The sequence below is a fragment of the Gracilinanus agilis genome, chromosome 2, assembly GCF_016433145.1.
Source record: "Gracilinanus agilis isolate LMUSP501 chromosome 2, AgileGrace, whole genome shotgun sequence".
NCBI lineage: Eukaryota > Metazoa > Chordata > Mammalia > Didelphimorphia > Didelphidae > Gracilinanus > Gracilinanus agilis.
This window is the reverse complement of record NC_058131.1, coordinates 565,112,418-565,138,284: the sequence shown is the minus strand read 5'-3', so window position 1 is coordinate 565,138,284 and position 25,867 is coordinate 565,112,418. Positions and strand designations below refer to the sequence as shown.

The 25,867-nt window shown below is 35.7% G+C and overlaps 1 protein-coding gene across 4 annotated transcripts in view; it reads left to right on the top strand.

Moving 5' to 3' along the window:
* The window catches only part of LRRC49 (leucine rich repeat containing 49), a 212,263-nt gene that overhangs the window by 69,236 nt on the left and 117,160 nt on the right, over positions 1-25,867 (top strand). For all 4 annotated transcript variants that reach the window (XM_044662387.1, XM_044662385.1, XM_044662384.1 and 1 more), the window contains one exon: positions 6,725-6,786. In XM_044662387.1, the coding sequence (XP_044518322.1) occupies positions 6,725-6,786 (62 nt within the window). The remainder of the gene's footprint in view (positions 1-6,724; positions 6,787-25,867) is intronic.

Sequence of the window (25,867 nt, the reverse complement as noted above, 5' to 3'; positions counted from 1 at the left end):
AATTTGGTTTTCTTCTTTCCTTTTTTTTATTAGATTGACCATTACTTTGTCTATTTTATCTGTTTTTTAAAAGTACCAGCTTCTAGTCTTATTAATTAATTCAATAGTTCTTTTACTTTCGATTTTTATTAATTTCTCCCTTGGTTTTTAGTATTTCTAATTTAGTTTTCATCTGGGGATTTTTAATTTGCTCACTTTCAAATTTTTTGAGTTGCATGCCCAATTCATTGATCTCTGCCCTCCTTAATTTGTTAATATATGCACTCAAGGATATAAATTTTCCCCTGAGTACTGCCTTGGTCGCATCCCGCAGAGTTTGGTAGGATGTCTCATCATTGTCATTTTCTTCAATGAAATTGTTGATTGTTTCTATGATTCCTTCTTTGACAAATTGGTTTTGAAGAATCATATTATTTAATTTCCAATTAGTTTTTGATTTGCCTGTCCAGGTACCCTTACTAATTATTATTTTTATTGCATTATGATCTGAGAAGTTTACATTTATTATTTCTGCTCTTTTGCATTTGTTTGCATTGTTTCTATGCCCTATTACATGGTGAATCTTTGTGAATGTACCATGTGCAGCTGAAAAGAAGGTGTATTCCTTTTTGTCCCTATTTATTTTTCTCCACATATCAATTAAATCTAACTTTTCTAGGACTTCATTCACCTCTCTTACCTCTCTCTTATTTATTTTTTGGTTTGATTTATCTAGATCTGACAGAGGAATATTTAGATCTCCCACTAGTATGGTTTTACTATCTATTTCCTTCTTGAGCTCTGCCAGTTTCTCCTTTATGAATTTGGGTGCTATGCCACTTGGTGCATACATATTGAGCAGTGTTATTTCCTCATTGTTTATACTGCCTTTAATCAGGATGTAATGACCTTCCCTGTCTTTTTTAATCATATCTATTTTTACTTTGGCTTTGTCAGAAATCATAATAGCCACTCCTGACTTCTTTTTCTCATTTGACGCCCAAAAGATTTTGCTCAAACCCTGAACCTTAGACTTGTGTATGTCCACCCACTTCATATGTGTTTCTTGTAGACAACATATGGTAGGATTTTGGTTTCTGATCCACTCTGCTATTTGCTTCCGTTTTTGAGCGAGTTCATCCCATTCACATTCAGAGTTATAATCATCAGTTGTGCATTTGCTGACATTTTTGAATCCTCCCCTATTACTACCCCCTTTTTCCTTATACTTTTTCCTTTTAAACCAGTGGTTTGCTTTGAGCCAGTATCCCTTATCCCCTCCCTTGATTAACTTCCCTTTCTACCCCCTCCCTTATTTTCCCCCCTCTTTTTGTTTTTGAAGGCCTTATGAATTCCCTTCCCCTTCTCCCCTCCCTTTATTTGACCTCCCCACTCTCCTGCTCCCCTTGGTTTATCCCTTCTAACTTTCTCAGAAGGGTTAGATAAGAGTTTTATGTCCCAATGGTTAGTATAGCTACTCTTCCCTCTCCGGGTTGATTACACTGAGAGTAAGGTTTGATTATTACCTCTTAATGCTCTCTTCCTCTCCTTCTTATAATAGTATTTGTCCCCTCTCCCTCCCATGCCCTCTTTGTATGTAATAGAATATCCTATTTTCTTATTCACTCAAGTTTCCCTTGGTGTCTCCTGCTATTTACCCCCTCTTTCTCATCCCCCATGTCATCTTAGATTATTTAGTGTTCCACCCTCACCCTGTGAAGTATTCTTCTGATTACTCTAATAGTGAATATTATAATAGTGATTAGAGTTCACTACAGAGAAATATACATAGCGTTTCTCTACATAGGAATACAGATAATTAGATCTCATTGAGGCCCTTAAAAAGGCAAATTTAAAAATTATAAGTTTTCTTTCTTTCCTCTCTGTATCTTATTTACCTTTTCATGTTTCTCTCGATTTTTGTGGTTGGATATCAAACTTTCCATTTAGCCCTGGTCTTTTCTGTGCAAATACCTGGAATTCTTCAATTTTGTTGAATGCCCATACTTTCCCCTGGAAATATATAGTCAATTTTGATGGGTAGTTGATCCGTGGTTGCAGGCCCAGCTCTCTTGCCTTTCTGAATATCGTATTCCAAGCCTTGCGATCTTTTAGGGTGGAGGCTGCCAGATCCTGTGTGATCCTGATTGGTGCTCCTTGATATTTGAATTGTTTCTTTCTGGCTTCTTGTAAGATTTTTTCTTTTGCTTGGAAACTCTTGAATTTTGCAGTTATATTTCTGGGTGTTTTCTTTTCTGTATCGAATGTCGCAGGTGTTCTATGAATCCTTTCAATGTCTATATTGCCCTCTTGTTGTAGGACTTCAGGGCAATTTTGCTGAATTATTTCTGTTAGTATGGAGTCCAGGTTTCTATTAATTTCTGGTTTTTCTGGAAGACCAATTATTCTCAAATTGTCTCTTCTAGACCAGTTTTCTTGGTCTGTCACTCTGTCATTGAGATATTTCATGTTTCCTTCTATTTGGGTTCCATGCTATAGGTGTTGTGTGTGGAGGTGGTGGGGTTTGGGTAGTTGCTCAGCCCGTGATTTAGTAAGAGCTGTTTCACCCCTTTATAGCATGGAAATGCCTCGATTCCACGTACCTTCCATGCTGTGCCCTGTTGTGGGGTTCCTCCATTCGTCTGGACTTGTTTTTATGTCCCCTTGAGGAGTTTTGTGTGTTTTGGTCAGGAGAAGTTAAGAACTGCTTCTTACACTGCCACCATCTTAACCTGGAACTCCTATCTCTTTAAAGTTAAATATGTCTAGAATAAAATCCATTGTCTTTCCCGTAGTAACTCATATATAATATGAGTAGTCCTGGGAGTAGTCCTCAATAGTGCTGGGAGATAGGAATTCCTGTAGCATGTATGATTTGTACCATTCTTTTGACTTTTAATACATACCACTTTGAATTATTACTTATCTTTTTATGTATATGTTCTTTTTCTTCAAATAGATGGCAAACTGTTTGGGCTCGTAAAGGGTGTTATATTTTTGTACCCCTAGCATCCGTAGTGTACATCTCATATAATACTCTCAATTTTTATAGATTATTCTGATAGTAAGTGGATAGGAGAGAGATAAAGTCTTCTATTTGGAAAGAATAAATTGAACAAAAGCATGGAGGCAGGAAAGCCAACCTCATGGGAGAGAATAATGAGTAAAACAGTTTTGTTGTAAAAGAAGGCTTGGAAAGAAGGCCAGAAAGGTTGATTGGGATCAGATCCAAATCTACTGATATCAGTTGCTATAGAAATGACAGAACAAATTGTAGTCATAGTAATAGTAGTGGTAGTGGGAGTAGAAAAAAGAGTGTGATATATACAAATATGATTGGTTGATTCTATTCTAACAGTGAAACTGTATAGGTTTGTTTTCATTCAAATGGAATTATATAATTAGAAGAATCATTGGAAAGAACATAGTTATTCATAAAGACTGAGATCTTTATTATAATAAGCACATGAAAAATGTTTATAGCAAATAGTTATTTTGAAATCTATTAATCAGTTCTTTTTGTGTGACTTTTTTTTAGTTAAAATGGTTTGACAAAAAAAAATGACCATGACAAAAAGAAAAAGAAAAAAGAACTACTCTTCTCCAAAGCAATATTTTAGATTACTTTGGCCTGGTTGAATTAATAGAAAGAGAGAGAACTCTTTCATGATACATGCTGCCATCCCCACCTTTTTATCTCTCTCTTTCCTGACTTCTCCATGGGAATGGGCTCTAAAAATAGTTACTGCACTGAATATTTTAGAGAGTTAGATTGCTGAATCATTTTGACCCTTTATGAGTTTAGTAAAATTGAAAAAAATATATATCTGAATATAGTTCAAGGGAATGATGTCTTTTCAAAAGACATCATGATTTTTAGCACATAATTTCATAAAGAATTACAATTCCAAAGAAATTTTATGATAGCAGTAATTTTATTTTGTCATACTTCTATTCCTGGATACTTTTGGAAAATGAAAAAAAATCATCTCTTGCATCAAAAAGTGTTTTTAGTTGATTCCCATAACTTTTGTGAGATGAATTAAATTAAGACTTTAAGAGGAATATACGAAAGAAGCTAGAAACAGTCCGTTTCTGTGAGTGGATCCTTTATGTTTGGTTTAAACCTGTTTGTTTTCTTGTTACTTTCAGACATGTCATCACTCTAAGCTCTTTTTGATAGTTCCCCTGGCAGTGAGATGATTACTTAATGAGAGTTGTTAGCAAAAATAACTTTATATTCTTTTTAAAATTCTGCAGCTAAAATAAAGTTCTTTATAATTTGTAGAGACAACTCTTAGTTATCTATACTGATTGAAGATAATAATTAGATATTCCCAAATAGCAGAAATCTCCAAATCATTCATTTATAATTTTAGAATGTCACTTATCTTTTCAGATAATTAATTTTATTAATAACTATTGATAAAATTGAAAATTAGATGATATTCCCTTATGGCATTCCATCATTATGTGCAGATGACCCAGAAGCATTCTTATTTGTAGTGGAAAGCCAGTCTCAGATTAAAAATATGCATGTGCATGACATTAAAAACCAAACAAACAAGTTTACAATTCCCAAAATGAATGAGTAAAAACAATTTTTTTAACTCTGGAAAAGTTCAAGTGGTTACAAATTATATGCAGCCACATTGCATTACATTGTATAATCTAAGCTATGTAACTCTAGTCATCAAGTGTATTGGCAATGGAAGATAAGGGTTTGCAATGAAGTTGTGATAATTTCTGTTGTGATGCGCTCAAGGTCTCATGTAGAAATGGAGGGGGTTAAGTTAAGATCTGAAAATGAGAAATTGTGTAATAAATTTGAAAGCATCTAGGAAAAATCTAGATTAATTTGGATGGGTGATAAATACCATTCCTAAATTTGTATTTAACTATAAATTATAAAGTATGCCATATAATATGCTTATCTGAATATAAACATAGATTATATATAGATACAGATAGATAAATATTTGATAATATGGTTTTAGAATTTTAAAAGGTAATGTGACTTGTTAGAGCCTACTTTTATGTGTAGCGAACATTTTTATTAGGTGTCTATTGTATGTCAATCACTTGGTTGGCAATAAGTGCTAAAGATGAAAATATTGGAGCTGTCTCTGACCTCAAGGAATTTACATTTTACTGGAGGGTGGGTTGATATAAAAACAAAATAATATTTGGGAGGGGAACACAAAACTGAAGAAATAAAATGAAAGGAGAAGGTACTATAACTGAACTCTCTGAAGTATGGCAAGAGATGGAGGTAAAAAACAACATTCTAGGAATGAGATAGCCTATATAAAGGTACATAAATGGGAAGTAAACTACCATGTATGGGAAATAGGTCAATGTAACAGGATCATATGTAGGCTGAAATCATATTGTGAAAGATATTATTTTTAATTTTTTTAACCCTTACCATTTGTCTTTGAATCAATACTAAGTATCAGTTCCAAGGTCCAAAGAGCAATGAGGGTTTATTTATTTATTATTATTATTATTCCTGTTGACTCCTTAGGAGCATAGGGCCGCAACCATCTCACGCCAACGGACTCTGTTCTGGGCAACTTCCCCCAGCTGGGCCCATGTTATTCCGACCTTTTTGTTTCATTTTCAGCAGATCTTCGCCAGGTCTGTTTTGGTCTTCCAACTTTCCTCCTCCCTGAAGGGTTCCAGCTCAATGCTTGTCTGGCTACGTTGTCTTCCGGTTTTAGGCAATTTGAATTACCCAGCTAGGAAGTATCTGAGGTCACATTTGAACCCAGGACCTTCTGTTTCCAGGCCTGACTCTCTGTCCACTGAGCTACCTAGCATCTTTGTGAAAGATTTTAAATACCAAATAGAGGAGTTTGTCAAATTGAGTCAAGGAATACTTATTAAGTTCTTTCTGTATGCTAGACAGTTTTGTTTTTTTACTTTTAGGAAGGTATTGTCTTCTCACTTAGGGAACAAGACACTCAATGTAAGCATATTCCTGGCTTTTAGATCATCATTAGTCACTAAAACCTGAAGCATTTGCTACTGGTAATTATACTGAAATAGCAGTATTTCTCATGGCTATATTTAAGTGTGGAGCAGGATCCATTTTTGGTTGTTTGGCCTTCTTTGTAACTGATTGAATTGCAGGTTTTTATTTGTAAAGGTTGCCAGTGACATAGAAGAGATATATAGACATATACACACATAGGTAAATACATACACACATTATACAATTTATACCCATTTTTCCTTATGAAAATTTACAGAGAAACTGAAAGTGTGCTGCCTAATTAAGAATTTACAATATTTTGAATATAGACAGCTAATATTTGGAATAGAAGATTATCTGCTTAGAATTAACCTTTGATACCTCATCCTTGCAAAATCTTTTCTCCTCTTTTGGATTCTCATATCTGTGCTACAGTTGAAATGCTGAAGAAGCATTTTGGCCTCCTTCCGAACAGCATATTCAGAGAAGCTGGCAGCAGCAGCAGCAGCAGCAGCAGCAGCATCTCTCTGTTCTCTTCAGTGCTATTTACCTTGCAAGTGGTGCAGCTTGTTCTGCAGATATACAGAAGCCCTCCCCTATAATCTGCAGTAGAAGAGAATGGAGCCAAATGTCTGGTAGAAATCACTGATGCAGCAAGGTTGCAGTATATTGAAAGCAGCATATATTTCAACAACTTGGAAAGTAGACATTTCAAAGATATTTTTTCCCTTTTAGTTGGTAAATTTTTGCTTCTTTATTTCCTTCCAGAGAGATGTGGATAATTTGCCCTGCCTCCAACGTCTGTTTCTCAGCTACAACAATATCTCTTGGTAAGGAGACATTCTAATTGGTTTGTTATTGATGATATGAATATGTTGGCACTACTGTTTTAAATTTAGAATGGAAAAATAGAATATTTTTTGATATGTCATATTTAAAAATGTGAAGATGACAGGGTAGTTTAAAAAAGTTGTTAGGTTGAAAAACAAAACTCTTATTTATATTTTACTGATAAGAGTTTATTTGCCTTTAATGTTAAAATGTTGAAATAAGTGGACAGGTTCTATTTTATTTAATTGCAAAACAAACATTATTTATGGTTGCTATTTTGTAAAATGTATATATGTGGAAGTTTCCACATAAAATTTGATATTCTTTACCTGACATTTACTTTAGCTTGGAATTATATTTTTTTTTCATAGAATATCACTTGGAATTTGTGTTGTTGAGCAGTTTTTATATAGAAAGCTCTAATCTGTATTTGTTACTATGTCTCTTTCAAAGTAGGCCATAAAGCCCTGGCTTCTTCATTTAGAAGTAATGATGATTATAGAATTCTTAAATGTAAAAATTTTATTTTTCAAAGATGTTATGTATATCATTATATTATAATAATATTTTCTCACCCACTGGTGACCTGGAAGTATTTAAATCTCATTCTGGGACCCTCTAGTCACACTTGACAAGAGTATCTCCTGCTGTTCCCCCTTTTTTTCACCCCTTCCCTCCTCCCCCTATATAATAGTAATGATTAACCATAATAACTCCTAATTTCCCCTCTTCTGTTCTTTTCTGGACATAGTTATGAAGAGATGAAATATTCAGATAAACATTGAGAGGAATAGTTTTCCCTGACCCCTAAATCTGGGATACCAGAAATTAAAATCTAGTACTTTGAGAGTTTAAAAATTTGAGTTTTGTGCTATTTTTAACTAGGCATTGATCCTGTTCTCTTTTCACAGTACTTTTAAGGGACAGGGACTTCTTCTAGCCTGTGAGCATGGTATATCAGCAGCATTTCCAGAGAAAAGTACATTTTCCCTCTCCCTAAGACCTTTCTATTTCTTACCTGTATTAAGAAAATAATGATAACAAAAATTAAAATCCTATGGGTAACTTGATTTTTTAAAAAAAGATTGCTTTACCTCTGCATCATTTAGCAGGGAGGCAATGTTGTAGTAAGAAGACATTTTTTCTAGCTTATGGGGGGGTGTCCTTTCCTTCTTAAAGAACTTCTGTTTTGTGTTAAGAAACATTTTGGTATGGCACAGTAACAAATGCTTAATAGATCTGCACTTTACCTCTAGGCACTAAATCAGGGTTGTAGGTTTGTCTCTGATAAAGAAAACCTATATGTGAAAGAGAATAAAGAAAAATACTTTGTGGATCAAGGTCTGGAGTTTAGCTTTGAGAACTATTTCTTATCCTGCTTGTGACTGATTCTCTTTTTCTTATGTCTGGTTTTATTTTCTACCCTGATTTCAAATTTTCCACATTAAGGTAAAGAGTGGACTATTTTAACCAATGATAAAAATTGTTACTTTTTATACATTAAGTATGATAGTACTCACACCAGATAGAAGGCACTTTGAATCCTGTTCTCCTTAGCTTCTTTTTTTTCCTGCTTCTCTAGCTAGATGCAGCTAGGTGGCTTGGTGGATAAAGTGCTAGATTTGTAATCAGTAAGACTTGAGTTCAGGTCCTATATCAGATATTTACTAGCTATATAACCTTGGGCAAGTCATTAGCCTCTTTCAGGTTCAGTTTCTTCATTTGTTAAATGATGATATTAATAGTACTTATTTCTGAGGATTGTTGTGAGGATAAGGTGAGATGGCATATGTTATCAATTATTATTATCATCATCATCATTATTCTTATTCTGCATCTGAGAAAGAAGTTGGCTTCTTTGTGTTTTTAGGGAGTTTCCCTTTTCTCTAAAGTTGTTTTCCCTATTACCATAGTATAAAAACATTTTTAATTGAATTTTCTTCTTTAAAAAGCAGTGATTTCTCAAGAAATTATAGCGTGGAACTGTGAATAAACAGTTTCAAACCTTTCCAGCTTTTAATAATTTCTTTATGTTTTTACACAGGCTTAGCACTATGTCTTCTTCCAGTGCTTCTGGATCTGCTTCCGAGGGTAAGTACATTTTCTGCTCTGCTCCTGTTGATTTTAATGGTCCAGGAGACAGTGCAGGAAATGTATTCAAGTCCAAGGGGCAAAAATAAGAAGTATAGGTAGTTAGCTAGCCCCTACCCTCCTTTTACCAGAGGTCAGACATCTCTGATCAATAAATTACCAGATTCCCCACTTTAACATCCCTAGGGAAACTCAGTACCTTCATAACTTTTAAGTTAGTAGCAATCAATGATTCTATTTTTCTATCTCTAGAAGTTGCTGAGCCTTTATAGTAATCAGTCCTTTCATATCTTTGATGATATGACACGCTGGACATTGGCACAGGGAATTTTATCTTTTAGGATTGTTACTCCTTTTACAGCAATTAAAAGAAATGATCAATTTGATTTTAATTAGGTAAATTGGAAAAAAAAGAAAAAACTAAAATCAGTATGCTTCCATTAAAATGATACCATATAGCTCCTATATAGGTGTAGAAGAACTTTATAGTCAGATAATTTGATTCTAAGTTTTGTTTCTAGAATTATTGATAAGCTTCACCAGAGTCAGGATAGTTCAGATAAATTTTCATAAGACTCTTTGAGATGGATAGTTTTTGTTGGGACAATGTTAAATACTTATTAACAGGGAATTTTTTTCCTTGAATCTAGTTTCTTTTAAAAAAATAACATTTTACTTTTTTCCCAGTTATATATAATAACAATTTTGAACATGTGAGATCCAAATTGTCCCTCTCACTCCCTTTCCTCCCTTTCTCCTCGAGATGGCAAGCTATTTAACTTAAGTTATACATGTATGATCACATAAATATTTTGATATTTGTCACGTTGTGAGAGAATACTCATATAAAACCAGACCCCCAAAACAAAAACACACGAATAAAATAAAGCAAAAAGTAGTCTGCTTCCATCAGCTTTTCCCACCAGTTATTTCTCTGGAGTTGGATAGCATTTTTCATCATAAGTCCTTCAAATTGTGTCTTAGATGATTGTATTGTTAAGAATAACTAGGTCTTTCATAGTTGATCATGACACAATATTGTAGTTGCTGTGTACAATGTTCTGCTTACTTCATTCTGCCACAGTTCATGTAGGGCTTCTAGGTGTTTCTGAAATCATCCTACTCATTATTTCTTATGGTACAATGGTATTCCTTGGATCTTACTTAAAAATGCCTGGTGGACACTTGATCATTGCATTCTGTCTAGACCTCTGTAGTATCTAGTATATATATAGGGTTGTATGTAAGATAGGAAAATTCATAGTTTTGTTTTAAAATTAAGTTATATATTCCAGGTTCTTAGGTGGCCTTAGCAGATAGAGTGCTAGATTTGGAGTCAGGAATGCTTCAATGGTACAAATTCTGACTGAGATGCTTAGCAGTGCGATCCAGGAAAGTTGCTTAACCTCTCCCAGCCACAATTTCTTCATCTGTTAAGTTGGGATGAAAATAGCACCTACATTTTAGGATTGTTGTGAGGATCAAAAGAAATAATTTATGTAAAAGCTTTTGTAAAACTTAAAGTACATATAAATTCTAGCTATTTTTATTATTACTATTCCCTGGAACAAAACTGTATTTGTAAACAATAAGCATTTACATAGTACTTAAAATTTTGAAAAACACTTTACAAATATTATTTCATTTGATCCTCAGAACAACTCAGGGAAGCAGTTGCTATTATTCTCAATTTTCTATGTCATCCAGTACCTAACCCAAAAGATCACGGTGCTTATGGCCACAGATGGCTTTTGGGGACTTGTTTTTGGTCAATTCAGTTCAATTCAACAAATATTTATTTAGTCCCTACTGTGTGCAAGAGACTATGCTCTAGATTAGTGATTCCCAAAGTGGATGCTACCGCCCCCTGGTGGGTGCTGCAGCGATCCAGGGAGGTGGTGATGGCCACACTTTTTTTAATATTACATTCTATTCTGAGTTCAATAAATAGTTTCATAATTTCCAGGGAGTGCTAAGTAATATTTTTCTGGAAAGGGGGCAGTAGGCCAAAAAAGTTTGGGAACCACTGCTCTAGATGTTAACAAAGGAAAGAGAAGAGAATCATGTATCTTATATTGAATTACAGGGGTATAGAAGCCCTAGAGGATTGCTTTAAAACTTTGACTGTCTTTTCTCCCTATGCTCTGAGGAAAGGAAAACTGAAATTAAATATAAGCTGACATCTGACAAGGGAGAGCCCAGACAACCAAGGACTAAAGGCAATCAATCAGTCAACAGGCATTTATCAAGTGCCTACTATGTACCAGGCAGCGTGCTACATTCTATAGACATACAATGACATAAGTGAAGAAGTCTGTATCCTCATGGAACTTTCATTTAATAAGGAAAACAACATGCACCCATAAGGTATATGCAAAGCATATTCAAAGCAGATGCAAGGTAACCTTAGTGGATGAAGGCACAAGCATCTGGGTAAATAGGAAAACCTTCATGAGAAAGGTGGCATTGGAGCTAAGTACTGAAGGAAACCTTGGATGCCGAGAGTCAGAGGTGAGGAGGGAGAGCATTCTAGGCATGAGAGACAGTAGTGAAAAGGCATTGGAGATGGGAGTGGAAAGGAATAATGTCTTTTAAAAAAAGATTATAAAGCTAGAATGAGAGCTTTAATTGCCAAATGAATTTATATTTCATCCTAGAGTTAATAGGGCAGCATTAGACTTTTTTTGAATAGGGAGATGACATGAAAATATCATCATTAGGAAAATCATTTTGTGGCTGTATGGAGGAAAGAATGGAATAGTGAGAGACTTGAAGCAAAGATATCAGTTAAGAAGCTGCTGTAGTAGTCCAAGGGAAGGATGAAGAGAGTCTGAATTGGAATGGTTTGTGTGAGAGGAGAAAAGGAGACTGTGCAAGAAGTAGAAACAACAGAACTAGATGACCAATTGAATTTGTGAGGTAAATAAAAATGAGGGATCAGAAGAATCAGATCATCAAATCAGATCATCTCTTATTTTTGAATCACTAGTAAACCTTATATACTTTCCTCAACCTATATGAACCTGATTGGGAATAATTCCTGAGATCTAGAATAGCTCTTGGATTATTTGATGATAAAATAAGGCCTTAGAATGAGATTGTGTTCCTTTTTTCTTTTCTGTCCATCCTAATGTGAATTCCCATATAAGCCTACACTCATGGTCCCTTCAGGCTACTATACTATCTCTGATAATAGTACCAAGTTAATAAATATTAAGGACCTACTGTATACCAGACACTCTGTATTCAATGCTAGGGATAGAAAAAAGGGCAAAAATACTCCCTGCCCTCTTAAGAGCATATAATTTAATGAGAGAGACAACAGGTAAACAATTGTGTACATGCAAGATATTTAGAAAGGAGAAGAAAGGAACTAAGTTTAAGGAGAAATGGGAAAGGCTTCTTGTAGGAGGTGGGACTTTAGCTGAGACTTGAAGAAAGTCAGAGAAATCAAGTGGTGAAAATAAGGAAGGAGAAAATTCCACATATTATGGACAGTCAGAGAAAGTTTCTGGAGCAGAAGATGGAATTTCTTTTTTGCAGGAATAGCAAGGAAACCAATGTCACTGAAACATAAACCATGTGGACGGAAGTAAGGTATAAAAGATTAGAAAGGTAGGACTTAAGCAGTGGATTTTATATTTGGTCCAATATATAATTGGGAACTGTTGGAGTTTACTGACTAGGGGAATAACATAGTCACATCTCTGCAAAACTTTGACAGCTAAATAGAGAATGGACTGGAGTGGAATGAGCCTTGAGTCAGGAAAATCAACTAGCAAGTTATTAAAATGGTCTAGGCTTGAGGTGATGACTTGAACCAGAATGATGGCAGTGTTGGAGGAGAGAAGAGGGAGTGTGTACAAGGGATGTTATGATACTATAATTGATGAGACTTGACAACACAATCGATATTTGGCATGAGAGAAGTGAAGAGTCAAATATGATAACTAAGTTATGTAATAGGAAGATAATCTGGTAAGTAGCCTTAACAGTAATAGATAAGTTTGGAAGAGGATAAGATTTAAGGGGAAAGACAGTAAGTTCAGTTTCACACATGTTGAGTTTAGATATTTATGACATACTTTATAATTGCTGTGCTTGTTTTGGTAGATAGATTCCCAAGTATTTTATATTGTCTAGGGTGATTTTAAATGGTGTTTCTCTTTCTACCTCTTGCTGCTGTGATGTGTTGGAATATATAGAAATGCTGATGATTTATGTGCATTTATTTTATATCCTACAACTTTGCTAAAGTTGTTGATTATTTCTACCAGCTTCTTAGTTGATTCTCTAGGATTTTTTAAGTATACCATCATATCATCTGCAAAGAGTGATAGCTTAGTCTCCTCATTGCCAATTTTGATACTTTCAATTTCTTTTTCTTCTCTAATTGCTACTGATAGTGTTTCTAGTACTATGTTGAATAGTAGAGGTGATAATGGGCATCCTTGTTTCACTCCTGATCTTATTGGGAAGGCTTCTAATTTATCCCCATTGCATATAATGCTTGTTGATGGTTTTAGGTATATACTGTTTATTATTTTTAGGAAAGGTCCTTCTATTCCTATACTTTTCAATGTTTTCAATAGGAATGGATGCTGTATTTTGTCAAAGGCTTTTCCAACATCTATTGAGATAATCATGTGATTTTTGTTTGTTAGACTGTTGATATGGTCAATTATGTGGATGGTTTTCCTAATGTTGAACCATCCTGTCATTCCTGGTATAAATCCCACCTGATCATGGTGGATGATCTTCTTAATTACTTGCTGGAGTCTCTTTGCTAATATTCTATTTAAGATATTTGCATCTATGTTCATTAGGGAGATTGGTCTATAGTTTTCTTTCTCTGTTTTTGGTCTCCCTGGCTTTGGAATCAGTACCATATTTGTGTCATAAAAGGAATTTGGTAGGACTCCCTCTTTGCTTATTATATCAAATAATTTGTATAGTATTGGGATTAGTTGCTCTTTGAATGTCTGATAGAATTCACTTGTGAATCCATCGGGTCCTGGGTATTTTTTCCTAGGGAGTTCTTTGATGGCTTGTTCAATTTCTATTTCTGATATGGGATTATTTAAATATTCTACTTCTTCTGCTGTCAATCTAGGCAATTTGTATTTTTGTAGATATTCATCCATATCTCCTAAATTGTTATATTTGTTGCCATATAATTGGGCGAAATAGTTTTTAATGATTGCCTTAATTTCCCCTTCATTAGAGGTGAGGTCTCCCTTTTCATCTTTAATACTGTCAATTTGGTTTTCTTCTTTCCTTTTTCTTATTAGATTGACCAGTACTTTGTCTATTTTATCTGTTTTTTCAAAATACCAGCTTCTAGTCTTATTTACTAATTCAATAGTTCTTTTACTTTCGATTTTATTAATTTCTCCCTTAATTTTTAGTATTTCTAATTTAGTTTTCATCTGGGGGTTTTTAATTTGCTCGCTTTCTAATTTTTTGAGTTGCATACCCAATTCATTAATCTCTGCCCTCCTTAATTTGTTAATATATACACTCAAAGATATAAATTTCCCCCTAAGTACTACCTTGGTTGCATCCCACAGAGTTTGGTAGGATGTCTCATCATTGTCATTCTCTTCAATGAAATTGTTGATTGTTTTTATGATTTCTTCTTTGACAAATTGGTTTTGGAGAATCATATTGTTTAATTTCCAATTAGTTTTTGATTTGCCTGTCCAGGTGCCTTTACTAATTATTATTTTTATTGCATTATGATCTGAGAAGTTTACATTTATTATATCTGCTCTTTTGCATTTGTTTGCAGTGTTTCTATGCCCTATTACGTGGTCAATCTTTGTGAATGTACCATGTGCAGCTGAAAAGAAGGTGTATTCCTTTTTGTCCCTATTTATTTTTCTCCACATATCAATTAAATCTAACTTTTCTAGGACTTCATTCACCTCTCTTACCTCTCTCTTATTTATTTTTTGGTTTGATTTATCTAGATCTGAAAGAGGAATATTTAGATCTCCCACTATTATGGTTTTACTATCTATTTCCTTCTTGAGCTCTGCCAGTTTCTCCTTTATGAATTTGGATGCTATACCACTTGGTGCATATATATTGAGCAGTGTTATTTCCTCATTGTTTATACTGCCCTTAATCAGGATGTAGTGACCTTCCCTGTCTTTTTAAATCATATCTATTTTTACTTTGGCTTTGTCAGAAATCATAATAGCTACTCCTGCCTTCTTTTTCTCATTTGATGCCCAAAAGATTTTGCTCAAGCCCTTAACCTTAACCTTGTGTATGTCTACCCACCTCATATGTGTTTCTTGTAGACAACATATGGTAGGATTTTGGTTTCTGATCCACTCTGCTATTTGCTTCTGTTTTATGAGCGAGTTCATCCCATTCACATTCAGAGTTACAATTATCAGTTGTGCATTCCCTGACATTTTTGTATCCTCCCCTAGTCCCACCCCTTCTTCTTACACTATTTTCTTTTAAACCAGTGGTTTGCTTTGAGCCAGTATCCCTTATCCCCTCCCTTGATTGACTTCCCTTTCTACCCCCTCCATTGTTATTCCCCTCTTTTTGTTTTTAAAGGCCTATTAAATTCCCTCCCCCTTCTTCTCCCCTCCCTTTTTTGACCTCCCCACTCCCCTGCTCCCTTTGGTTTATCCCTTCTGACTTTCTCAGTAGGGTTAGATAGAGTTTTTTATCCCAATGGATAATAAAGCTACTCTTCCCTCTCCAAGCTGATTACACTGAGAGTAAGGTTTGATTATTCCCTCTTAATGCTCTCTTCCTCTCCTTCTTATAATAGTATTTATCTCCTCACCTTCCCATGTCCTCTTTGTGTGTAATAGAATATCCTATTTTTCTTATTTACTCAGATTTCTCTTGGTGTCCCCTACTATTCCTCCCCTCTTTCCCACCCCCTAAGTCATCTTATACCATTTAGTATCCTGTCCTCTCCCTATGAATTATTCTTCTTGTTGCTATAATAGTGAATATTATAATAGTGAATAGAGTTCACTACAGAGAATTATACATAGCATTTCTCCACATAGTAATACAGATAATTAGATCTTATTTAAGCCTGTAAAGAGTCAAATTTAAAAAAAATTATGAGTTTTCTTTCTTTTCCCTCTGTTTCTTATTTACCTTTTCATGTTTCTCTTGATTTTTGTGGTTGGATATCAAACTTTCCATTTAGTCCTGTTCTCTTTTGTAGAAAAACTTGGAAATCTTCAATTTTTTTGAATGCCCCTACTTTCCCCTGGAAGTATATAGTCAGTTTCGATGGGTAGTTGATCAATGGCTGAAGGCCCAGCTCTCTTGCCTTTCTGAATATCGTATTCCAAGCCTTGCGTTCTTTTAACTTGGGGGCTGCAAGATCCTGTGTGATCCTGATTGGTGCTCCTTGATATTTGAATTGTCTCTTTCTGGCATCTTGTAAGATTTTTTTTCTTTTATTTGAAAGCTCTTGAATTTGGCTATTATATTCCTGGGTGTTGACTTTTCTGGGTCCAGTGTAGAGGGTGATCTATGGATCCTTTCAATGTCTATATTGCCCTCTTGTTGTAGGACTTCAGGGAAATTTTGCTGAATAATTTCTTTACGTATGGAGTCCAAGTTTCTATTAATTTCTGCCTTTTCAGGAAGACCAATGATTCTCAAATTGTTTCTTCTCGACCGGTTTTCTTGGTCTGTCACTTTTGCATTGAGATAGTTCATTTTTTCTTCTATTTTATCAGTCTTTTGACTTTGTTTTATTTGTTCTTGTTGTCTTGAGAGAACATTGGCTTCTAATTGCTCAATTCTAGCCTTTAGGGACTGGTTTTCCTTTTCAATCCGGTCATTTCTGGTCTTCATTTGGCTTGCCTCACTTTCCAATTGTGAAATTCTGCCTTTTAAACTGTTATTTTCTTGCCAGATCTCTTCCATCTTCCTCAACATCTCATTTTTGAACTCTTCAATAGCTTGTGACCAGTTTTCATTGTTTTGGGAAGGTTTGGATACTTGTTTGTCCTCTGTTGTCTGGATTTTCTCTGTGTAAAAGTTGTCAAGTGTTCCAGAGTTTTTCTTGATAATCTTTTTCTTCTTCTGGATTTCTCGGCTTGCCATTGTTAGCCCCGCCCCTTTTCAGCTTTGTCTTCACACTTAGGGTCTGCCTGCACTTTCTAAGCTCCCAAGGGCTCCGGTCTCCTTGTCCTCTGGGTCAAGCTTCCTGTTAGTCCCTGGTCTGCCCCTCTGCCCGAGGCTCCTTCAGCAGTCTCAGGGGCTGCTTCCACAGCCGTGCTCCCGTCTGCACCGGGTCCCCACTGGAGGTCCAAGCCTGAGTTCAAGATCTTTGTCTGCGTGTAGGGCACTGCCTTCACCCGCGCAGGCGCTCGGGTAAAGTCCGTGCTCTTGATATCTTTGTCTGTTCCCAGGGCAATGTCTTCACCAGTCCGTGCGCTCGAGATCTTTGTCCGCACCTAGGGCAATGTCCCCACCTGAGCAGATGCTTGGGAAAGTCTGTGTGCGTTCTTTAGCCACTTGGGGTCCTACGTCCTGCAGCTCTCAGGTACATGCCCTGGAGCTGCCAGTGACTCACTGGTTGCCCCAATCCCGCTTTCACTCTTGTGCGTTGGCCTTGGCTCTGTGCGTGGTGTGGGGGGTGGTGGAGGGGCTTCTTCCTCTCGCGTTTTAGTGAGAGCTGTTTCACCCCTTCACAGCGTGGAAATGCCCCGGTTCCATGTACCTTCAATGCTGTGCCCCGTTGTGGGGTTCCTTCGCTTGTCTGGTTTCATTTTTATGTCCCCTTGAGGAGTCCTGTATGCTTCAGTTAGGAGAGATCGAGCAGCTGCTCCTTACTCTGCCGCCATCTTAACCGGAAGTCCTCTATGACATACTTTATGAAAATGTTAGAGGTTGGAGGAGAATGAGAGGGCCATATCACAAAAATCAAGAAGACAGTTTCAAGGAGAAAAGTATGATGAATAATGTCAAAGACTGCAGAGAAGTCAAACAGGATGTGAACTGAGAAAAATCCATCCAATTTGGAATTTAAGAGATACTGGTATGTTTTGAGAGGGCATTTTCAATTGAATAATGAGGATGGAACCTAGACTACAGAAGAGAGTGAGAGGAAGAGGAGGCACCTATGACAGTGACCTCAAGAGTTTAGCTATGAAATAGAGGAGAGAAATAGGATAGTGGATATGGGAAGTGGATGAATCAATTGAGGTTTTTTTTTTTCAGGAGGGGGAAACATGGGGATGTTCATGGATAGTAAGAAAGTGATCAGTAGATAGGGAGAACTGAATTGAAAATTAAAGAGTAGAAATCATAGAGAGAAGAATTTTCTAGATAAGACAGGATAGAATGAGGTGATTTATTTTTGTAGAGAAAATTTTCATGTCAAGGAGAAAGACTAACTCTTCATGTCAAATAAGGTCAAAGAGGAGATAATAGTGGAAGGGATTTAATGATATAAGAAGAGCAGGAGAGAAGAAGGAGCTTTCAGCAAATGTCCTCAATTTTTTCTTTTTTCTTTTTTTAGAAACATTTTCCATGGTTACATGATTCATGCTGTTATTTTCCTCTTCACCCCCCCCAAGACCTCTCCCCCCATAGCCGACACAGGTTTTAACATGTCATCAATCAAGACTTATTTACATATTATTGATAGTTACATTGGTGTAGTTGTTTCAAGTCTATATCCCCAATCACATCCACATTAACCCATGTGTTCGAACAGTTGTTTTTCTTCTGTGTTTCCACTTCTGTAGTTCTTTCTCTGAATGCGGGTAGTGTTCTTTTCCATAAATCCCTTAGAATTGTCCTGGGTCATTGCATTGCTGCTAGTACAGAAGGGAAACAACAAAGTAGGAAAAAATATTTATAACTAAAAATTCTGACAGAGGTCTAATTACTCAAATATAAAAGGAACTAAATTAATTGTTTAAAAAAATCAAGCCATTCCCCAATTGATAAATGGGCAAGGGACATTAATAGGGAATTTTCAGATAAAGAAATCAAAACTATCAGTAAGCACATGAGAAAGTGTTCTAAATCTCTAATAATTAGAGAAATGCAAATCAAAACAACTCTGAGGTATCACCTCACACCTAGCGGAGTGGCTAAAATGATAGCAGGGGAGAATAATGAATGTTGGAGGGGATGTGGCAAAACTGGGACATTAATGCATTGCTGGTAGAGTTGCAAACTAATCCAACCATTGTGGATGGCAATTTGGAATTATGCCCAAAGAGCGCTAGAAGAATGCCTGCCCTTTGATCCAGCTATAGCATTGCTGGGTTTGTACCCCAAAGAGATCATAGATATAAAGACTTGTACAAAAATATTTATAGCCGCGCTCTTTGTGGTAGCAAAAAACTATAAAAGGAGGATATGCCCTTTAATAGGGGAATGGCTGAACAAATTGTGGTATATGCTGGTGATGAAATACTACTGTGCTCAAAGAAATAATAAACTGGAAGAATTCCATGTGGACTGGAAAGACCTCCAGGAATTGATGCAGAGTGAAAAGAGTAGAGCCAAAAGAACATTGTACACAGAGACTTATACACTGTGGTAAAATAGAATGTAATGGACTTCTGAACTAGCAATTTTTTCTCAATAAGAGTCAAGGTTCTCAGTTGAGAGAGAGAACTGAGGAGAAGCTATAGGAGGGTTGAAGAAGTCTGTAGGATGAAAAGATTCAGAAAAGCCATTGTGGTGAGATAGTGAATCTGTTTGGAAGGTATAAAAGGATCCCCTGCCACAGTGAGGGCCTAATTGAGATTAAGTAAAGTAAATTTGTAGTGGACCCATTCTGCATATTAACCTTGTAGATTATGCCTAGATGTCTAAGAATTATCCTGTGGAGGAGTCAGACCATATACTCACACCAGTATAATAGACAAAATGTGCCAAATGCACATTTGGGAATTGTGGGAATTCAGAAGAGGGATACTGAATTGAACTTAGTAACTACAGTGTGAAGCAGTACTTACTTTTAGTTGTCATAAACTTGACTCTTTCAGGTTTCAAAAATAGGAATTAGGGATTAAGAGAAGAGATACAATCAGGCAAGTGTTCTAGGTTTTGGTGAATGTATTTGTAGTGATTTTGTAGGTATTTTTTAAGCTAAAGAAACAATCTTTTTAGAGATAGTGAGGAATCCAGAATGACTCCTAGGTTGGGAGCCTAAGGGACTGGGAGGATGGTGTTGCCTTTTACAGTAATAGGGAAGGTAGGAAACAGGGAGGGCTTAGGAGGAAAGATAATGAGCTCTCTTTTGAAAATACTGAATTTAGACATGTACTGGACTTCAAATTCAAGATATCTGAAAGGTAATTGGAGATTAAAGGTCAATAGAGAGATTGGGGCAAAAAAAGGGAGAAGATCTGATAATTATTTGCATAAAATGCTTATTAAATCCATGGGAGTTGGTGAGATCACTAAGGGAAATAATAAAGAGGAGGAAGAGGACCCTGGAGAGAACCTGAGGGATACTCCTGGTTAGAGGTTATGATTCAGAGGAGGATCCAGCAAGGGAAAGAGAGAATGAGTACTCAGTAGGAGAACCAGGGGAGAGTAGTGTCCTGAAAACTTAGAGACAAGAGTGAAGGAGAGAGTGATGAACAGTGTCAAAGACTGCAGAGAAGTTAAGGAAAATAAGAACTGAGAAGGAGCCATTGGATTTAGAAATTGTGAGATCATCAGTAACTTTGGAGAGAGGAGTTCCAGTGGAATGATAAGGATGGAAGCCAGATTGTAAGGGGTTAAGAAGAGAGGGAGATGAGTGAAGGTGGAGTCACTTCTTGAAAATGGCCTTTTTGAAGTGCTTAGCTACAAAAGGCAGAAAAGAAAATAGGGCAGTGGTTAGCAGGGGAAGGAAGGATCAAGTGAAGTATTTTTTTTTTAGCATAAAGGATATGTGAGCATTTTTTTAGGCAGTAGGAAATGAGCCACTATACAGGGGAATATTGAAAATAAATGAAAGAGGGAGATGACAGAGGGGGCAATTTGTTGGATGAAATAGGATAGAATGGGACCATTTGAACAATTGGAGGGGTTAGCTTTAATAAGAAATAAGACTACTTTTTCACATGATGAAATCAAAACTATTAACAAGCACATGAAAAAGTGTTCTAAATCCCTACTAATTAGAGAAATGCAAATTAAAACAACTCTACCTAGCAGACTGGCCAATGTGGCAGTAAAGTGATAAATGTTGGAGGGGATGTGGCAAAATTGGGACACTAATACACTGCTGGTGGAATTGTGAATTAATCCAATCATTCTGGAGGGCAATTTGGAAATATGCCTAACAGGCTTTAAAAGAATGCCTACCTTTTGACCCAGCCATACTACTGTTGGGTTTGTGCCTCAGAGATAATAGGGGAAAAGACTTGTACAAAAATATTTATAGCCATGCTCTTTGTGGTGGCAAAAAGTTGGAAAATGAAGGTGTGTCCATCAATCGGGTAATGGCTGAATAAATTGTGGTATATGTTGGTATGAAAGGAATATGAACTGAAGGAATTCCACCTGAACTAGAAAAATACTATCCACATCCAGAGAAAGAACTATGGAACCAGAAATGCAGAAGAAAAATATATTCATATTCAATCATGTAGTGCGAATAGGATATGATTAGGGTTTTGATGTTAAAAGATCACTCTACTGAAAATATGAATGACATGGAAATAGGTTTTGAACAATGATACATGTATAACCCAGTGGAATTGCTTGTCAGCTCTGGGAGGTGATAGAAAAGAGGGAGAGGGGAGAATTATGAATCATGTAACCCTGGAAAAACTTTCTAATGAAAAAAAGAAAAAATGACTACTTCATCAGATGGAACTGGTAAAGGAGAATAAAGTGACAAAAGGCCCCTGAATGAGAAGAGATGAGAAAGAGGGAGTTCCATTAATGACCTTAATTTTTTTTGTGAAGTACGAATTAACATTTTTAGCTGAGAGGATGTGGGTAAGTAAGGTTAAGTAACAGCTAAGGTTAAAGTTAATAAGGTCTCATGACTTCAAATTCATTGCTCTGTCTACTGTACCATATATTTTATGCAACTTGTCTATCCTCTTTTTGAGCCTGTGAACTCAAAGTTACTGTTGCAAAACCTATCTGTAATGACCATAAAATCAGCATAAAGAGCCTGTGAACCTTTGACTGATATTTGACCTTTCTCAATCATCTTAAAGGACAAGATTATATTCAGAATTGAACAATTTACTAAAATATATATTTTTTTAATTTATCAAGAGATTATTTTAGCTTTCTTTAAAAAATAATCCATACTTAAACTCAGAAGAAACCATGGTTAACATATTGAATATCTGCAGGGCATTTTGTTTTTACTTAGAAAGGACAGGTATTTTCAGGCTGGCTAACATACTTATCTAATATCAACTGTTCAACTCATTTCAAAGAGCAAGGAAGGACATGTTGTTTTTAAGAAGATATTGATAGTTGTTATTAGGAGCAAGGGACTACCACACATGGTTTTAGCTTTAATCATAATGCTATGTTAGCAGAAAATTCTCATAGTAAACATAGTATGCCAGTTTGTTCCTTTAGCATTTTTATTTGATCCTCCTGTTAGATCCTCCACAGACAAAAATTAATCTCAATTTGGAAGGTAGGAGCATGTTAGTACAAAAGAAATGGATAGACATTTATGTGTCCATTATCACAAATATGACTTAAATTATTTTAGTGAATTAATCTCTTCCTGAAGACCAAGTACCATCTTTTAAAATACTGGGGAATCCAATAGTTTCAAAAGCACACTTAAAACTGCTTTAGTGTCAGTTTTTGCAACTAAATCGATAGCAGTATTACTCAATCAAAGAAAACTTTGCTCATGAAACAATAAAATATGACCTTCCTGACTTTCCAAATCTGGAAATGTGAGATTTCACTTTGATACAAATACTAGACCCCACCTAAGCCTGCAGAGCCTCTGTGACTCTTGCTCATGTTTTCCCACAAATTTCCTACAGAGAGATTATGCAAAGTGCTGGGTGACATCTTCCTGACCTCTTGGAACTGAGAGAGATCTTATTGGGTATAAAGTTATGAAAAATGAAGTTTTCAAAGTAATTTATGATCCATCCCTTCCATTTATAATAAATAGTTCCATAATGATTTTTTTCCTTGTTGACACATATATTTTTCAGTTGTAAAATTAAATTCCTTCAGATGAGGGACCTGGGCCTCAAATGGTTACTTTTACCTTCTGTATAGTTGAAGAGCAGCCTTTTTCTGGGGTTTGGAAAGATATAGAAATAATTTTTGTTTCTTTTTGTGATGCAAGTAAAACCTTGCGTAAAAGTGAATAATACTTTTGTTTTGAGGTTCATTTTCCCCAGGATCCCTGAGCTGAAATGTTGGTTAGGATCCTGAGAGCAATTTTTACATTTTCACTCAATCTGAGTTGACTGTCTCCTTTGAAGAGAAAATGATTGAAATATGCGAAGATGTACAGGAGCTGTGAATTCAAAGATGTTAAGCATGAAGAGCTGCCAAATAACAAAGAGCTGTCAAAATTTTAAAAAAGCATAGATGACCAAGGTCTTTTTGTTTTTGAGAATGTAGTCAATGAAGGGTTTAGACGCTTTATAAAATCTATATTTTTAGTATAAATGGCAGAAAACTGTTCTTGTGCCCTATTATGAAAACACATAAATGGTCTTTAACAGGTGGCTGAATTATAGATTGTAGGGTTTTTTGAAAGTTATCTATGAGTACATTATGGGATAACAAATTGTGGTAAATGTTGTGGCCAAGAGATTTACTAGAAGTTTATTCTTATATGCTTTTTTGTGGATGGGATATTTTTGAGGAGATCCTTACTGATATTACAAATGTGCAGAAGCTGCAAATACAGTGAGAAACAAAATTTTTGTAGTAAATAAGTTTTAGCTACTAATTAATACATTATGTATGCTATGTTACATGTTATAGTTAATATAACAATTTAAGCAGATATGATGGCTATTCTTTTGAAAGTAGTAAATGCAGTTATTGGTTCAGTGAAAAGAACAATGAGCTCTGGAGTTAGAAGATCTGGGTTCAAATCCTACTTCTGGCATTTACCTTTTTTACTTTAGGAAAGTCATTTAACCTCCTTGAGATTCAGTTTCATTAACTATAAGGTGAGGTGATTGGACTATGACTAGACTAGATGGACTAGGACTAGATGACTGTAAGTAAGAGACTTACAGCTTTAGCTGTTTAATCCCAATGAAGTTTTATTTTATAGCAGCATTGATAGATGGGAAATATAGATATCTAGCATTTTGAACCAGTTCTACTGACTGTGTGTAGAGTGATTTGCATGGTGCTGATTCAGTGTTATATTATATTGGTTTAAAATTATGCAAAATTATGCACTCTTTCAATAAGAAGGAAAGTTTAGAGCAGAGAATCTTAAATTGGATTGGATAGGTTTCAGGGAATATCCTTGGATAGATTTCAGGGAATCTGTGAACTTGAATGGGAAAACAAAATTATATCTTCATTTTCACTAACCTCTAATTCTCTAACTGAAATTCGGCATTTCCTTCCATTATTTAAAACATTATTATGAAAGGTATCAATAGGCTACAATAGATTGTCAAGAGTCTATAACACAAAATTGGTTAAATGGAATACAGGTTTTCTTATTCAGTTCCTATCTCTATTCTTGACTTCTATGCAAAAGCATGCCAAAAGCTATTTTGGTTTTAAATATGCTGTTAAAGATTTTAGAGGAGATTTTTTAATGTTTAATGACTAAGAGATGTTATTCTTTATATCTAAGCTAAGTTCTTCCTTTGCATTTTGTCCATTTCTTCTTCTGACTTTAGTAATGGAAGAAAATAGTTTTGTCATCCTTCTTGCTATGACTTAAAATTTACTTAAAATCATTCTTGCGTCTTTCAGGTTCAGGACATCAGATTCTTTAAACAACTAGTTAGTGAAGAGTGTATGTTTTGAGAATTACTTATGTACTTTATGAGACATCACAGGAGGTAATAGAGGAAGAATAGCTATGGCTCTTGACCTGAGATCACAGTAGTCAGTATAATATCAGAAGAAATACACTATGCACACACAAAAATTTGGCTTAGAAATATATACTTCTTAATAGATATGCAGCATGGGAAGGAATGAAATGATGTGTGTGTGCCATGAGAAACTTAATCTAGAAAGACTGTAGGAAGCATCTTTTCAACAGAATATTGGCAGAGGAGAAGGAGTTTGATATGGGTGAAGCTAATGTATAGTTTTTTTTTTTAAGTGATAGTGGGTGGAGATTCTGTTTTCAAATTTTATTAACAGTTGACAGCCACATGCCATTAAGGTTTTTTTTTAAACCCTTGACTTCTGTGTATTGGCTTCTAGGTGGAAGAGTGGTAAGGGTGGGCAATGGGGGTCAAGTGACTTGCCCAGGGTCACACAGCTGGGAAGTGTCTGAGGCTGGATTTGAACCTAGGACCTCCCGTCTCTAGGCCTGGCTCTCAATCCACTGAGCTACCCAGCTACCCCCCCCCCCCATTAAGGTTTTTTAAATCATTTATTAATATTTATATTTTAGAAAAGTTAACATGGTTACGTGATTTATGCTCTTACTTTCCCCTTCACCCCCCGACTTCCCCCCTCCCCTGGCCAATATGCATTTCCACTGGTTTTAACATGTGTCTTTAATCAAGACCTATTTCCAAATTGTTGCTAGTTGCATTGGTATGGTAGTTTCGATCCCCAATCATGTCCTCATCAACCCATGTATTCAAGCAGTTGATTTTCTTCTGTGTTTCCTCTCCTGCAGTTCTTCCTCTGAATGTGAGTAGCGTTCTTTACCATAAGTCCCTCAGAATTGTCCTGGGTCATTGCATTGCTTCTAGTACAGAAGTCCATTACATTCTATTTTACCACAGCATATCAGTCTCTGTGTACAATGTTCTTCTGGCTCTGCTCCTTTCACTCTGCATCAATTCCTGGAGGTCTTTCCAGTTCACATGG